General features: G+C 33.3%; 2 protein-coding genes across 6 annotated transcripts; one reads left to right on the plus strand and one right to left on the minus strand.

Moving 5' to 3' along the window:
* Positions 1 to 1,611: 1,611 nt before the first annotated feature.
* Prps (phosphoribosyl pyrophosphate synthetase) lies at positions 1,612 to 13,455 on the plus strand. Of its 5 annotated transcripts, none has more exons than XM_046613030.2 (6): positions 1,612 to 1,822; positions 3,345 to 3,537; positions 6,206 to 6,280; positions 11,150 to 11,373; positions 11,467 to 11,800; positions 11,918 to 13,455. In XM_046613030.2, exons 1-6 carry the CDS (start codon positions 1,614 to 1,616, stop codon positions 12,008 to 12,010), a joined length of 1,128 nt encoding a protein of 375 aa, XP_046468986.1. In that variant the 5' UTR covers positions 1,612 to 1,613; the 3' UTR covers positions 12,011 to 13,455. The 5 variants fall into 5 exon arrangements, with proteins under 5 accessions (XP_046468986.1, XP_046468985.1, XP_046468987.1 ...); XM_046613029.2 differs by having other exon boundaries at positions 3,345 to 3,528; XM_046613031.2 differs by lacking the exon at positions 6,206 to 6,280 and adding an exon at positions 8,664 to 8,687 and having other exon boundaries at positions 3,345 to 3,528.
* Positions 13,148 to 17,491, minus strand: LOC124212690 (UPF0046 protein C25E10.12). Its single transcript, XM_046613036.2, has 5 exons — positions 17,167 to 17,491; positions 16,919 to 17,063; positions 16,559 to 16,835; positions 15,849 to 16,075; positions 13,148 to 15,672 (listed from the first exon to the last, which is right to left on the minus strand). The coding sequence occupies exons 1-5, from the start codon at positions 17,287 to 17,289 to the stop codon at positions 15,545 to 15,547; spliced, it is 900 nt and encodes a 299-aa protein (XP_046468992.1). The 5' UTR covers positions 17,290 to 17,491; the 3' UTR covers positions 13,148 to 15,544.
* Positions 17,492 to 17,697: the final 206 nt, after the last annotated feature.

Genomic DNA, 17,697 nt, shown 5'->3' on the forward strand with positions numbered 1-17,697 from the left:
ACTAGAGTCACGCCGCGATTACTTTGGCGCTAATTTGAAATTTTTTTTTTTCCTACCAATCTCGTTCGAGATTTTCAAAAAACTTATTCACTGACTCATGTAAATATTGTTATATATAACATTTTTATTCAATTCTTCAACAACTACTTATGGAATACGTAAGCAATGACGCAGGTTTTATTACTACGCCTTCACAGATATTGAGTGGTGAATATTAACTGTTTTACTGTCAGATCTTAACGCTGCAATGCACTTATATAAATACTTTACCGAACGATTCTATTAATCTTTTACATTAATTGTAACGTAAGTGTATGAATTAAATCAGCATAAATAATTTTATAATTGAAGAAGAAAGTTGAAAAAATAACAAATTGGACCACGATGTCACGTACAAAAAATGTATAATATATATGTAACATTATACTGTGACAAAATGGAATATAATATGACAGAACACCGATTGATAATAAATTGACTATGACCGGATTAATTAGTAAACTTTAAATTATCTGCTGACTTATGAAACGAATAGTAAATATGTATGCTTCAATGATTCTCAAGTACATAATTACAATTCTGTTGGATTTTATGTCAATATGTTTGCAGCATCATATCTGCCATGTACGGACCGAACTATGAAACGCATTACCTAATTTTTTTTTCAATTATCCCCGTACCCATTCATGAACAAATTTTATCTCTTCGAGTCATATTTAATGGTTCGAAAACGATAATATCTGTTGCAATTTTCGACATCCTCAAAATTCAAAATCAGTTCATAAAAAAGTTTCTATAGTCAGTCCTTACCGAGCAAGTCAAATGTCACTTATGATTAACTATTATCAGAGCCTACGCATTCGTTAACGGGAAAAGGTAGTCCCGTGATAGCACTATTCTGTATCGAAAGCAGAACACAAGTACCCAACGGGTATTTGTTTTACGCTACAATGATATTCCTGTAATAGAATTACCACTAATTGTAGGAGCACATTTTTTGGTGTTATTCTTGCATGAAAGACAGAAGCTTTTGAATATTCTTGTTCGACATTGCAGTGGCTAAAATGTGCTATCCGCGCCATTTTCATGTCAGTGATGCGTAGACTCTGGGTAATAGTCAAAATGAGTGGTATTTTATTCGGTTACTAGAGACTACCCGTAGCATCCTCTTAAAACTCGCTGGAAGTTCGTGAGAATATGAAAAAAAAAATAAAAAAATAACAGAAAAATTGGCCAATTTGAATGATCGGCCAGCTAATCATAGCGCAGAGCAAGAGAGATAGAGTATACCGAGTGGCCGTTACCATTTACCCCATGAGGCATGCGAGCTTTTCGTGGACAGCAAAATGCTGCGGCAGTATTTTACTGCCTAGTTCCAGACCAATGCAAATAATAATAAAAATGGATAATTCGCATTCAACGTGCATCAGGCAGCACTTTATTACTTTATCGGCATTCCTATCGGTGAAAAAAGCATATTGCCGCCAGTGAAAATCCACCCTAAGATCAAAGATTTGAAATGCAAATAATTCGGTAAGCGGACACGAGGGAGCGCTGGGTCCGCATACTGATAATTTCCGGACGGCTCTGATTGGTCGTTCGGATTTACAGTAATGCCCGTCTCGCAACCAGTCCGTGCGAGGAGTTTGTTACGCGCAAAGTTAGAGAAACCTCGTGGCGGTAGTGTACTACGGAGCAGAATGCCAAATATCAAAGTATTCAGCGGTACGTCGCACCCGGACCTGGCGCAGCGAATAGTCGACAGGCTTGGAATCGACATCGGGAAGGTTGTCACGAAAAAATTCAGCAACCTCGAAACATGGTAACTACATCATTGCAGTCCTTATTTATCCTTTTATCTTATAAAGAGTCAGGACCCGCGCCGCTTCCTCGCGGAGCAATGGCCAATCCAACTCGTCGACAAAATTCTATCCCGCTTCATCGAAGCTCCAAAATATCTAAACAGTCGCCTGAAATCTGGGTAAATCGTTCTCGGAATTAGCGTCGTTTATTCTGGCACCCTTGCTTCGACAGGTACGCGAACCCCTCTTGCGCCAATCACCGTTCGCCGGAGATCCTCGCAACGCCACGCCGCGTTGTTTAATTCCCTCATATCTTTTTGTCCTTTGCCTTCCCGTCCGACTCTAGTAATAGAACGAATCTTTTTTACTTCTCTCGGATCTATTGCTCCGCGTACGTAATCATTGATATTTCGCGTCATTTTGTGTACCTATGTACATACATACATACATATTATGTACGTATTAGACGGCTGCGCGCAATTTCTTGTGTAGGTTGACGTTGCCTTTAATACATCATGATTACAACGACCTTGCCGTTTGTTGGTAGTGGGCACTGTTCTGTATCGAAACTCTTTCGATGCTGACAAAGTTTTCCTGTATCATTACTTGAAATCACATCCGATATTTATAACGACCAAATATAACGTCGTATATTTATGCATGCAATTTTTTACTACCTACCTTTATTTTTATACTCAACAGTCTTACCGGTACACGTTTCATTTCTACATCGTCACGTTCTGAAGGATCAAAAATTATCATATGCGATTTGATTAAGATTCGCCAAATGTTTATCACAAAATATTGAAGACCTTCCAAACATTTGAGAGTACCGCTATTAATCAACTTTTACATGTGAAAAGAATGCAGATTCATTTACATTGCAATTATTTTTGAAAAATTCCAATTTTTCAAAGCAATTGCTAATAAATAACCAAACAACAAAGCTTTAGTTTCGTTAATAATCGCCTATCCATTCGCAAAATGATAATATCACGGTAGATTCCAACTAGAAACGTTGGTTTGAATTCAAACAAAAGAGTTTCTAACTATTTAAGAAATGCTGAACAAATAAAACATGATGTAATCTTATTTGAATAGAAGCAATTATTTCATGGCTCTATTCTTTTTCTTCGCAAGTTATCATAAAAGTTCCGTTGTTTACTTTATCGAGTCTACTTTTCTGAAGAGTCGAAGGCTTGCAACATTTGAAATTAATCAAAAAATCAATGTGTAACTTTACAAAAAGTGGATAATTTTTATGAAAATTGTATTTCCTTCTTTTCCTATGTAATAAAGTAAATTGTCGACGACCAGCAGATTGAAATAAGCTCCCTAAAGTATCAAAAACTGAATTTATGTAACTGATCTCATTTCATTCAATGTAACAACAATTTACCTTTCGACGACACAATAGCAACGTGACTAAACGTGTCTTTTTCTTCTTTGATGTATCCACCTTGTACTAGTATCTTTGGGCGGCGCGATATCTTCACCATTTTATGTAGTTTAATGAAAAATTGTAACATTTTTCATTCTCAGCGTGGAAATCGGAGAGTCTGTACGTGGCGAAGATGTTTACATTATTCAAAGCGGCAGTGGCGAGGTAAATGACAATCTCATGGAGCTGCTGATTATGATCAATGCATGCAAGATTGCCTCTGCATCTCGAGTAACAGCAGTCATCCCTTGCTTCCCATATGCCAGGCAGGACAAGAAGGATAAGGTAGGAGATGTGAGCATTACTTTTTATTCCCAGTTATTAATTATACTCGTATAGTTTACCATGTGTGTATGAATTTCTTGTTATTTATATATTTATTTCAATTTAGTTTATTTAGTTTTTTTTTTTTTTTTTACCATTTTTTCTCACAATTGGCGTATTTGCATCAAATTCGTATCAAATTTTTCCAGTATGAATTCTAAGAAATTTGCTGAAAAATTACTGTACGTCATTTGGTGTATTTGCTGCTTTCCAATTTGTACGTGTATTTTCTTTCTTTATAATTTTATTAGGAGTAAGCAAATTTAGATCACACGTATGTATCAAGTGATGAATTAATTAATATTTCAAATATCAATGGTAAACCTGAGGATTTGTTCAAATTCGTCCACATTTACAGATATTATTTGAAAATATTCCCAATGTAATTTTCAATCTGTAGTCTTCGCATAATTGAATTGTTTGAAATTCAGGGTGTTCAGTGAGCTGAAAAACCTTGGAAATCCAAACAACTTAGAATTTGAAATGTCGAAATTGAAATCATACATATTGCATCATTGCATACGTAAGATTTTGATGTGAACTTTGGCAGACCGCATAACGGTGCTGATTTGATAATATCTCGTTTTGTTTCATCACTTTGTATGTGGTCATATATAATGCTCGATTGGCCAAATTTAAAGTACTGAAAATTTCTTCTCATTGCACACTTGTTTCCTATCATTTGCTTTCGAAAGTCTTCACCATCAGGCGCTAGGTAAAAACCCTCTTTGGTGGATTCTCTTCAAACTTTGTTCCATAATCTCGCAGAATTCAAGTGAAAAAGCTGAGCAAAAATCAAACTTAGCCAATGTACGTAGCTGAAAAAAAGGAAATATATTACAGACCCAGAATTATGATAGAGTTTTAAAATCTTCAGTCGCTGGACACCTTGAAATAATATAAAGAATGTAAAATATATAATGGGGTGATAATTGACCAATGATGCAAACCACTAGATAATCGTTATTGAAATTAAATTTGCATTCGATTATATTTCCCAGCAAAGCAATTCCAGCAGATAAACATTGTCAGCTAATTGCAATCTGTTTACAGTTTGATAACCTTTATCAAATTTCATGCTGTTTGTGGGTTTTTTCTTTTTTTTTTTTTTTTAATGTATATAATACTATTTTTGTTATTAACTATTACGACAAGATGCGCAAGCTATTCAGTGTTCCTAATCTAAACATTTTATTTAACCCCATTGTATTTTTTCATGTTTATACATGTTGTTGATTAATAAATTAATCAGTATCAGTGTGGCCAAAACTATATTATAGTTTTAAATCACATTTTTGTTGATGAACAACAATAGATTTCATCGATAATAAAATACGTCATTCAAATTGTCAGCGTCAATTTCTGCACAAGTCAATAAAAATTTCCCAACAAAATTATCACAAGTATTTTTGGCTCGAAAGTTAGTTTCAGATTTTGTTTCCTCGAAATTCAACTTACGCATGAATATATCTTCGTATATCAGCACGAGTATTCTTCCATAGTAAATTCGTTTTTAATTTGGAAATTGTCTTCTCTTTTTAGAATTGACTATTTTTATATTCAGTGTCTGTATCAATTCAGTATTACAAACTATCTAGCACATTTGACTGTGTTTCTATACTTATACTTGCGATATTAGTTGCACCATTTATATCTTGATTTTTACAATTCACTGCCTGTCGTATAACAATGTTTGTTTGTATGTGTGTATATATATATATATATATATGCCATTGTTTTTTCCATCTGAAACTAATTAGAAAATGGTGTAATATATTTCACTACCAATATGTGTAAATAATATATTATTCAAAGAGTGATAATTATAGAAATTACACCTAACAATTTCACAGTTATTGTTCTTTGCGGTAAAAGCAACCCAATGATACTTGATCAGTTACGATTAGCCAACAAAATGTAAATATATATTTTGTGGTGTAAAATGGATCTGTGTTTAAAATCAATACTTTTACACCCGCATGCTCTAAGTATTTTCAATTAGAAATTTCTAATACCCTGCCAGCTGCTGACTGACGACTAAACATTTACTTTACTTCTATTTTAGTTTGACACCTTTTCTTTGGTGTTAGAGACTGAACCACATATTCCGTAACTAAATACGTCAAATTAATTCAACTAAAATGAATAAAAAGTTTTATCAGACCGATTGGAAAGTTTTCTATTCAGATTGCCCGGGAGTGAAAGTATTGTAGAGATGTGATACAGTTGACCGAATAACAAATTATTCTTATTAACGTCGAGTAACGATGGTGTATATCTATATATTATAAACAAAATTTGAATTGAAATAATAAATTATTCGCCGTTATTCTTCACAGGGATACTTGCTTAAAGATTAGATGAATAATATCGAAATAAAAATAGAAGAAAAAACAATACTCGTAATAAGCAACGTCGGATTTAATTTACCTATGAAACGGAATAAATATATATGTACATATATATATATATATATATATAACCATATTTAATGTGGATTATTGTTAAAGCACACGGATAATTAGCATATGAAAAATCGAACGGCAATGCAAAAATAGCAAGAGATAACCATGAAATCTTGGAACGGAATTAACTCTTCTAGACAAGATGTAAATTGTTTTGTGTGGTGTCTTCGCAGGGTGGTGATGGTGGGGACAAGTCAGACTCCACTAAGACTCGCTTCATCATGAAGTCGAACGAGTGGAAGTTCAGGGTAACTTACAGCAGTTTCCTTACTGCTGTTTTAAATTTTTTTGTAGCTTTTGCGAGTGTTTATGGAAGAATGAATTTGTAAGTCATTTTTGGGAATAACAGTTCATGGAAACGACGATGTACACAGGGGGGGGGGGGGGGGAGAAAAGAATGATTTGTTTGTTTCCTAAACGAACTTTTGCTGCAGCTTTATTTTACTCATATATATTTACAGCATTTTGTATAAATTTATGTTTTGGGGAAACAAAGAATTCATCCTGATTCGCAGATCAACATCGTGGCGTCTATTATACATATACGGTACAATTTGGTATATCTTTCACACGGCGGGAAAAGAATTTTCATCATTAACCCGTACAATCATATGTTATTACTATCATAATAATAATTAAATCACGATTCATCATATCTTTAATGCATTGTATTACATGTTACATTTGTATGTATGTATAGTTGTTTTAACACGTTTTGATTAATTTCAAGCTGGGAGATCGACATCTGTGATTATTTTGTTCATTCTGTTACGGCAAGGGTGCCTGAAATTTGGTCAGTTACACTTATAAATGATACGTGTGTAAACTTTGTCGCAGCTTGCATAAAGTTGGTGAACGGAAGCTTGCGGGTGGATGAAATTGGGCAACCTCAATAAAACTGATGCATTTTTTAATATAAATGTTTTTGCAAATCAAGATATTTCACATGTATTCACATTTTTATTAAACCTAAAAATTTTGTTGAACACTATTGTTAAACAATGTATCAGTATAAAAAAAAAACTTCATTGTTTTACGTTTCAAAGTGTGCGATTAAAATTATTATTTATGTTAATAAGGTAATTAGGAAAAAACCTTTTCTGTATATGTGGAACTATCAGGAATAAGCTAGTAACTGAGACATATTTATTTTCTACAGTGTAGTTACAGTTTAATACTGCGTTGTTTCTGACGATGCGTAATGCTCGATAAGGGAGTTTGTTGTTTTTTGCATAAGTGTACAGAAAAATGAGACGGGGATTTGTGATCAGCAATTTAAAACATCCGTACACATTGCATTTCAGCTGACATGATAACTGCGAAATAAAAGTTTGAAACGTGTGTAAATAATTAAATCGAAGTTATACGAAGAGAAACTTTGAAACTTAATATAGAAAAATGTTTCAATGAATCGAATGGAAATTTATTTGAAATCAAAGCGTCACAAACTTAATTATCATTATCGTCGAATAACAACCCGAGGTTATCAATAATTGGCTGACCGTAATGTAGTATTGCAAAACCGTGACGCAGTCGATGTCGCTTCGAAGGGGGTCATTTTATTAATTTAGCTCATGTAAACAAAATCGTGATAATCAAACGTGTAAGTATAAACGGAGTAATGTTTGATTGTGAGAATTTGTCAAACCCCCTCGGTGATATTTGATTATATGCGCAAGCAATATTTAATACGTACGTACTATCGAACAAATTGTGAATATCACGCAAAGCCGACGATGATTGAAAATAAAATTACCAAGGTTATTCTACGTACATGACACTTTCTACGAAATTGACCGGCCTTTGAGGACAGTCGTTTGCTTTTCAATTAATTTTAAAATTAAGAAGCAGGTATAATGTTTCAAAGTTTTTTTTTTATACATCCACATGTACTTGGAATATGAATTTTTAGAACCTTTCGTTTTGATAGGTCAATAAACTTTCAAACGCTTATCTCAAATTGTGTAGAAGTCTTATCGAAACTGTGAAGTATGTTGAATATTCGTCTGTAATCCGACTTTCATACTGTGAATACGTACATTGAAAACATATTTACACAACTCTTGAAATAATTTCATCACGATGAAATATATGCATAGCAATTTCGCGATATATACAATTTTGTCTTTCATTTGTTCCCAATTTTTGTATGACGAAAACTTGAATCAAAGTGAAAAATGGAAACTTTTCATCCTAATTGTTGAAGTAATTTAAAACTTTATTATAATCCAATTCTTAGTTCAAGTTTGAATCACATTAAATTTTCAATTCAACGTCTGTCTGGATTTCCTAATTAGTATTTACATATTATGAGATTATAATTATTAAAAAAATTGATAGATCTATCAAAACAATAAGTTTAGAAAAAATTTGTATGCAAAAATGAAAAGAATTAGGGAAGAATCCTAATAATTTGTGGATATTCCAGTTACGTGTGTTAGCTTTGGGAGAAAGGAAAATTAATCAATTAGAAAATGGTCGAACTCTTGGAGCTGGTATATTAGTCGCTAAATGTCCCATATATTACTCAATTGTTTGATTATTATTGAGTTTTCTATATAGAGATAGACGTAAGAAATCAAGTATATAGGCGTGTAATCAAATTCTGAATAAATAGTTGGGTATTTTCAGGATTTTGTGCCCGACCTGACGACAGTGAGTATGAAGACGAACGATATTGTAGAGTGGAGCGTTTTGTATTTATAACTTGATGATTACTTCAATTTTGAATTTAATTGTTTAATTATACCCAAACAGCTATTTTTGTAGGACTAACAAAATCCTTGATTGTTGTTTATACAGCGCAATGACATCATAATGAATGAATGAAATGTTCGGGATGAGCATTTTGACAAACTGAATTGAATGAGAGGGCAAAATATTAATATAATGGCGTGTGTTTATATAATTCTGTTAGTTTTTATCGATTATGGTTATTTTTTCGGGCATTCGTACGTTCATTGTTTTGGGTACTAATCTGTATGTGACGTGTTTTTTTTTTTTTAATGATTTTTATTCTTTTAATTTTCACCCACTTTATTATTCACCATACTAATTTCAGAAATTGTATCCAATCGTAACACTTACATACATCGATAATAATGTGCCGTCGGGATACACGAATGCTATATGTTACCTTGTTTTTACATCGCTAATACAAATTCGCCTAGCTACTGCCATGATCTAGATTAAGTTCCAATAATTATAGTCCGAAGCTTTTGTGATGTTCCAGCTTCATTGAAACTGTATGCTTTAAGTTTTTCCTTGTTATCATTAGTTATAATTATAATTACTATTATTCTTTGTCTTCTTGAACAATGCATTTCATATCTCACATTACATCTCACAACGTGTAAATATTACAGTCTACATTATTGCATATTGGAAGGATTAATCAAATTTCGGTACATATTATAGCTTTTTTTTTTAGTAATTTTATTCCAATCAATCCTTTCTCGTCTTTGAATGAATCTTAAAATTCTTAGATTTTCTAATTATTTTAAGATACCCGACAATCAACTTATTGTTTCTAAAAATTAATACTACGTATGTTTGATTTATTATTTATCGCACATAACTCTGCCGCATGAAAGATGACAAGTATATTCGAAGAAATTTACTGAAAGTATTGTAAATTCTTTTTAAAATTATTCTGTTAAGTTTATCGCAGATTCACCAAGGCAAAAAAGATTCGGTTAAACTGCAATTTTCTTTTCGTAATTTTCGAAGCGAAAATGTAGTGGAAATCGTTGGATAAATATTGAAAATCAAGTTCCTGTCAGTTTCCAGCTTAGTAGGAAAAACAGAGGGTTGAAATTTATATAAATTTGTTTGCTGATGAAAAGTTCAAAATTGGGCATTTCTTTAGCAAATTCATTTTAATCGAGGAGCACATTAACATGCAAACAAAGTTCAAAGTTTGAATTCGGAGGTGTTTTGATACATTACATAAAACATTCATACGCATCTCTGTTAATAATAGGTAGGACATTTGTATTTTTGATAAGCCAACGATAAGTTGGCTGATTTGTACCTTTGTAATATTTTCGATAGTTCAAACTCTGAGAAGAGGTCCAGTCTTGGGCTAGATGCAGCAGATTTGTATCGCTACATTGCAAAAATAACACGGTCACGATTTTTTTTCCACCATCTTGCCACTTTTACATAAAAAAAAAGTTGACCAAATTGAAAAACGGTCAGATTCAAAACTCGCCCTTTTGGCATGGAATGCTTCATTTCTTTTATACAAGCACACAGTTTATTTGAAGTGAGATTATTAGTGTTATTGTCATTATTATTATTATTAACGTAACATCGAAAGATGCAATATCTAAGGACAAATTTTGATTGGAAGGGTTATTGGTAAATTATCATAATTTTATTGTTGTAACGAAATAAAAATTGAGTTATTGTGTCGGATTTTAAATGTTTTGTGAAGTGCATTATATACGTTGGTTTTTGTAGTTATTAATGAATAACTTGCAGGTTGTGCTTTACTCACAGATCCTATTGAGCCTAACTGGGGTGCATTTGCAACATCTTTTTCCTCTATATTCTTTCGTTATTTGTTTTTTTGCATTATATTCTTAATTTTTTTTTCTAAATACGTATTACTTATACACGTGAATACATAATATTTTCTTTCATCGGCATTTTGCCATTGTATTTATATTTTGTCCCCTCAGAAAAGAGATTTTTCGGTATATAAGAATAACCGACCATTAACTGAAGAAAAATCTAATATAATAGCAGTGATTGATCAAATAAATTGTTCCACTGATCTGAATTTACTTGTAAAAACAAATTCTTCGAAACAGCGCTCAAGAACTGAGGCTGAAATATTGTTTCTTATGTTTCATAAACATTATCTTCTCATCACTCGACTATGATGTGATACGACGATAGTAACATGTCATTAACATGTGAATTATCGTATTCTTCTTTGGTGTCAAAGTTTATTTGATATACTGCTATAATATTTAGAATGTATACACCTAGTAGCAGGTTAATAGAAAACTTTTTGTTTTTTAAAGTTACAGGAAATTCTGAGTTGCAAATGGACTTGACGACGGGCTCCTTCTTTCTACAACTACTTATTCAATAAATTTCGATTACAGAGTCGTGCTCCGATCTCCGCAAAGTTAGTGGCGAACATGTTGTCGGTAGCAGGAGCAGACCACATTATCACCATGGATCTGCATGCTAGTCAGATTCAAGGATTTTTCGACATTCCCGTTGATAATCTGTACGCAGAGCCAGCAGTGCTCAAATGGATCAAAGAGAACATTGTTGAATGGAGGAACAGCATTATTGTATCTCCAGATGCTGGTGGTGCTAAAAGGTATCATATCGTAATTTTAATCACTTTGGTTTCATACCATTTCCGTCAGTCTTGTACATTCTAAGGTTTTTTCTTCTTTTTTCTCACAATTAGAGTAACGTCAATTGCGGATCGACTCAACGTCGAGTTCGCTCTTATTCACAAAGAGAGGAAGAAGGCAAACGAAGTGGCGAGTATGGTTCTCGTAGGAGATGTTAAGGACAGAATAGCAATATTGGTCGATGACATGGCAGATACTTGCGGAACAATATGTCATGCTGCAGAAAAGCTGTTAGAAGCTGGAGCGACCAAAGTATATGCAATTCTAACGCACGGAATTTTCAGCGGTCCTGCTATATCCAGGATAAATAACGCATGTTTCGAAGCCGTAGTTGTTACAAACACAATCCCTCAGGATGGTCACATGAAAGACTGTCCAAAAATTCAGGTAATTTGAGTATGGGGATGATGGAGTGGAGTTCGAATCATTTTCATTATCATTTTGGCAAATTAAACTATTTGCAGTTGCTAAAATGTTGCCTCAAAATGTTGATATTGTTTTCAGTGCATCGACGTTTCCATGATGTTTGCGGAGGCTGTAAGGAGAACCCACAACGGCGAATCTGTTTCGTATTTGTTCTCCAATGTACCATACTAAGCATGTAAATCTTTAGAATATCGAACCCAGGCAAAATATGCCATTGCATGTTAGTTGATTATTGTTATCACATGCTAAGCAGGTCTGCTGTCTCCCTGGTAATGATAATTGTAGAAACTGGAAGATTTACTGTGCGATGGAATCTCTAGACTTGGACTTGTTCATGTGTGTCAGACAAATTTATTGATAATTTCGATAACCTTTTTTCCATATTTTTACCAATGTCTATGCCAATGCCCAGTGTATGCAGACAATGATCATGTATAAGTTATGCAGATTCTGTCGAGTCTAATTGCTATTGTCATGAAATTCCTATTTGCTTATGACAGTCGTAGATCGTACACCTTAGCGATAATGAACTATTCCCCGTTTTATTATAATCAAGTTTGCCATAACATAAATTTTTTAATTAAAATTGCTCCCAATTACATGGATAGATTCCAATCAAACTACTGCTGATATATTGAATTGTTAGCATAACAATATTTAGCAACCATGTTGACGATGTTATTACCGGAAAATTTAATTTTTTTCATCATGAAATATTTTCAGTTTCGTAAGTTACTTATACGTCAAATATCTCAATAATTGATATTGTATGACATTCGCGATGTTGAAAAATCTTCGTATATAAGGGGATAAAATTTGATTGAAATTTTTTTTCGTATTTACCATGAAAAGTAAAATTGTATATTGTAATATTGATTGAAAATGCTTTACAACCTATCAGTATTTGCGGTAAAAGAATTATATATATATATTCTATTGAAGAATCATATATTGTTGATCAAAAAAAAAAAGAAAGAAAGAAAAAAGGAATTACGCGATATGGAATTGTCTACCATATTAAAATCTATGTATAAATTATTTTGTATGGTAGATACATATTTGATGTACATATTTTACGGTTTAATAAGGCGATCTACTTTTTATTCTATCTTGTTAAAAACATATACTGAACTTGAGTGGTAAAAGGAAAAAATAGTAAAAAAGTATACTCCTTGAATCTATGCAATCTTAATATTGCAACGTTCACTCATTATTGTCCAGTCAAATTGTGCACGACTTGCCATTCAATAATTATTTAGAGACTAAAATTTTAAAAACACTCGAAAAATGGAATTTTTTTTTTGAAGGTATTCATAATATGGAAAAAAAATGGGAAGCAAACTTGGCGACATAAAGAAAATAAATGAAAGGTACAACTGAGACACATATTGATCATCTTTCATACTATTTTATTAGATATTTTCTGTCTAGTACAAACATTTGTAAAGATGTTGGGATTGTGATTACTAACATCATTTATCCGAATTAACACACCCTTTTATTATTTACATTACATTTTTTTTTTTTTTTCTTTTTTTTTCCCCCTACAATATTTTGGTGTAAACAAAAATTACACATTATTCCACATGTTATTTGAAATATATAATTTCAGTACATTCCAGTCTGTAATTGTGTTTCTCCCATTTACCAGCATACTTTAATAATTGTAATACTATCCACCCTTTTTTCACCATACTTTTCCTATATCAGTCCTACATTCTGAAATAAAAATAGGTGACAGTATTAATAATAATACTTAGTATCCGAAGAGGTAGACTAAAACGATACGAAGCCAAAATAGGTATGATTATTTCAAATTTTATTCAGTATTAGCATTGAAATATTTTTACTGAATCTGTGACAACAAATTGACTGGTTAAGTTAAAATTGTTAAAAACAGACTTAATATTAATTCTTTCTTTGGCATGTGTAGCATTTCATTTTATGCACTGTTATTCATATTTTATGTCGAATGAGACATTGAACATGTGTAATGTTCAGCATTTCTGCATTATTCTAAACAACCAAGGTCAGGGGTGGGTAACTCACTGTAGCGATGGCTACTAAGCTAAGGATAATCGAGTCCAAAAAACTAATCAAAAAATCCCATGTGACATAAAAAAATGTTTCAGCAACCATCCATAGTAAAATGACTTTCGCATCTGATTTTTTTATCGTTTTTTTTTCGGAAAAGGCTTGAAAACAGTAAGAAGGGAAAATCGGCCCACTCCGGCTCCAAGCTTAAAAATTTTGATATATGACGCAGGATTTATATTTATATAGAGGTATATATATACACACAACAACAAATAACAACAAATTTTAGTAACAAAGTAGAAATATACAAAAGACAAGAAAGGAATCGCGATAAACTCGGTTGAGTATAAAAGATACAAAAACTTACCAATTACTATTTTATCAAACTAATGTTATGCACACGTTTGAGTAAATTTCATTTAATCTGAGTAAGTAATGATAATATCAGCTGAATTTTGAGTAAATGCCCGCAATAGTGTACAGATAAACTAGTAACGAATAAAATGAACTATTCTATAGTATTCGGTCTCGGATTTTGCAATTGTTAGATTATATGTACGAGTGAAATTCGCCGATTTATTACCTTATATGTAAATGAGCTTGATAATGAGAGCGAAATGCAGCTAGTGAGATAATATTTCGTAGAAGTAATGGATTCGTTTTTTTTCTTTCTTGATTGGTCTTCAACAGTGAACCATAGGAGATTCTTGTCATTTTTTGCGTGTCTTCCGAAATATGCACTTTAAATTTCTAGGATTTAGGCATCATTTAGTAGATTTTGAGATCCTATTTCATTTACTTTTCCCATCATTTTGTTCAGCGTGAAATACGGTCGAATATTTTGAAATGATTTTTGCGTCGATTTCAGATGAGTTTGAAATTCTCTAGTTTTATTTCAAACGAAATACTTTCATCTTGGAAATCATTTCTGTATTAAGGAATCGAGGAATACTTTATAATTACGAAAATTTAAGCTGTGAAATTCACTTGTGCACGTATTTGCGAAAAGAAGAAAAAAGATCGCCTGTGGTTTACTCTAGCTGGGGGGGAGGGCATACATACATGTGTGTTAAATTAGGTGCATGGTGAACATTTTGATCCGATAACCAACGAACCGTTGATCCTATCGATCTGAATTTTTTTCCACACTCAGCTCGCGTGCACGGTTCTTGTGCCGATTGCGGAACCTCGAAATATTTGGTCATTGGATGAGAAAATTCAAGAATTTTTTTTTCGTATTTCTTACAAACTGTTAATCTGAAAGTTTACAGATGCAAAACTAAATATTTGTTGATGATTGTAATCTACGCCCGAATTACATTAGCTTTAAGGAGGCTCGTAAACCTGGATTCAGTTTGGACTGAAATTGATCCAAATATCAACCTATGCAGTATTTACAGAGCTCCGCACGTCCTATACTAGTAGTTACGTTACCTACAAAGGCTTTCATCGTTAGAATTCATACATCACATTGTATAAAACAGAGGCTCAAAATAGCATATCTATGTATTATTTTTCTTAGTTGCTATAATATCTGACAGAAAGTCTAATTTTCAACTACTCAACGTGCATTTGCCCCTCCTTAAATAGTTACATTGGCAAATTTTGAGCTCTCACAGGCAATACGATTATATGTATCCTTCTTTTGGATATTGGAATTTGCAAAACTTAGGCTTTAGATTCTCCTGGGGGTAAAGTTATATCAAATACTATGGGAATATTATTCGGCAGATAGTTTAAATCGCATGTTGAAGCATTGACGAATATTATTTTTCCATCCGAAGAAATGCCGTAGCCTGAAAATGGCATAAAATTTACATATTATTATATATTTAGAGTAGGCATGCATACAGTTAGTTCTGCAGAGATTCCATCTCCATTGCTAAACCTAACAGCAAACAAATGTATTCAGGTATCCTGGAAACACAATCATTCAATCTACTCTGTGTGATAAACCAAAACGAAAATATACCTTCGTGCACATGGCCAAACACATGATATTTAGGCTGTACTCGAGTTTGTACAGTGGTCAATAGCTCCACACAACCAGCTCGAACTCCACTGCAACACAAATCTCCATGACCAACAGGAGGCGTATGAGTTACAAGAATGTCCGTATCTGTTGGGATTAATTGCCATTTTGACAAGCATGGCTCTCCGCGAGGAACGTTGAAAGCCCATTTACAAAACTCAGGCTGCCTGTTCATGTAAGAATAAAGTATGGGAATGAATATCCTAACGTTAATGTAATAATGCATGTATAAAACAAATCTGCATTCAAAGCCCAGAAAATACATCAGAAAAAATTTACATTTCTTTGGGAGATTAAGCGATTTTCGGAGAAATGCTTCAAGTTTTTCGTAAACATAAAAAGTGACAAAAATTTACATAGAAAAATGTTCCCGGGACTTGCCAGTATTTCTTTCTTTTTTTTTTAATGTCATAAGATGCATTCCTAGATAGAAATTTCTATTTTTCATAAAGTATTTGGATCGCGTCGTAACAGCCAGAAGAACTGGTAAATTTCTCATAACTCGAATGTAACATTATTTTTTCTTCAGTACAAATCAATTTGTCTCGTCTACTAAGATTATTTATCTTATCATCGATTGATCGACCGTCAGAGTAATGCTTAGAGTGTGTTAGAGCTGCAGAGTTTATTCATCATTATGCAAGTCTTACCAAGGAGTACCGTATATTTTAATTCCATTGATCACGATTTCAGAATCCTCCAAGTAAATGCAATTCGTTAAATGTTCCCTGATGTTCATGGTCTTTATTGCATTTGCGAGAACATCTTTGGACATTCCTAATGTTGGGATATCATCAAGCACACTGGTTCCTGTATGTTTATGCCGATCGCTTGAAGCATGTGCCGAAAATGGATGAGTAAACGTCGGATCAAAGCTGAGTTCATGATTCCCAGCTATCACTAGCTTATGCTTGTGTGGAAGGCTCCCTGAAAAAACATTGAAAAACTTGGGATAAAATTGTTATTTGTTTGAAATAGATGACTGACAAGGCATGGAGAAACATGCTCACCGATCCAATTGTTGAATTCTATCACCTCCTCTAGACTTCCACACTTTGTAAAGTCTCCGGCATGAATGAAAATATCACCCTCAGGGATGTCAAACTTAATGAAGGGAGTCAAAGAGTGAGTGTCACTCATGCAAACGACACGGAGCTAAAATTGTTTTTAGTTTCATTGTATTTATCAAGGTTAGGTAGGGTTAGGAATTACGATCCATTGCTACTTCTGCTTTTGATCAATTTAAAAAAAATCTTACCTTATTACTTGGGGCCGGGGTTGTCGGCAGTTTAGCGATTATCTTGATGACTTTTTGCTGTTGTGACAGCTCGCGCCACGCTGCTGTTGGGTCGGCTGTCAGAGGGTGAATACCTACTTTCATTTTTATTTATTGCGACCACACTGAATACCTGTTCAGACGAACGTACAGCTTTGAGACTCTCCGAGGACTTAGATATTAATTAACTACGTGTATTGCACATCTAGTTTACAAGCGATTTTAAATCCCTGAAATTCACTGTCAGGTAGCACATTTTGCTCCAATAGAGTAGCGACCACGCTGTTGTACACGCGTCACTCCTGCCGGTGATTTTATGGCTCATTGCCATGCAGCGCCTAGCAACAGGCAACCTGTATTAGAATTACGAAGTCGCGTGTACTTATACATACATTTTCACTGATAATGAGCGACAAATGACACTTATTTAATGGAACAAGGAGTCAGTGATCATCGGTGTATTAAGTGAACTAAAGAGTTAAAGCTAATTGGGAAAATTGAAAATACTTCGTA

Source organism: Neodiprion pinetum, chromosome 2 (assembly GCF_021155775.2).
Source record: "Neodiprion pinetum isolate iyNeoPine1 chromosome 2, iyNeoPine1.2, whole genome shotgun sequence".
In the NCBI taxonomy this organism is placed as follows: domain Eukaryota; kingdom Metazoa; phylum Arthropoda; class Insecta; order Hymenoptera; family Diprionidae; genus Neodiprion; species Neodiprion pinetum.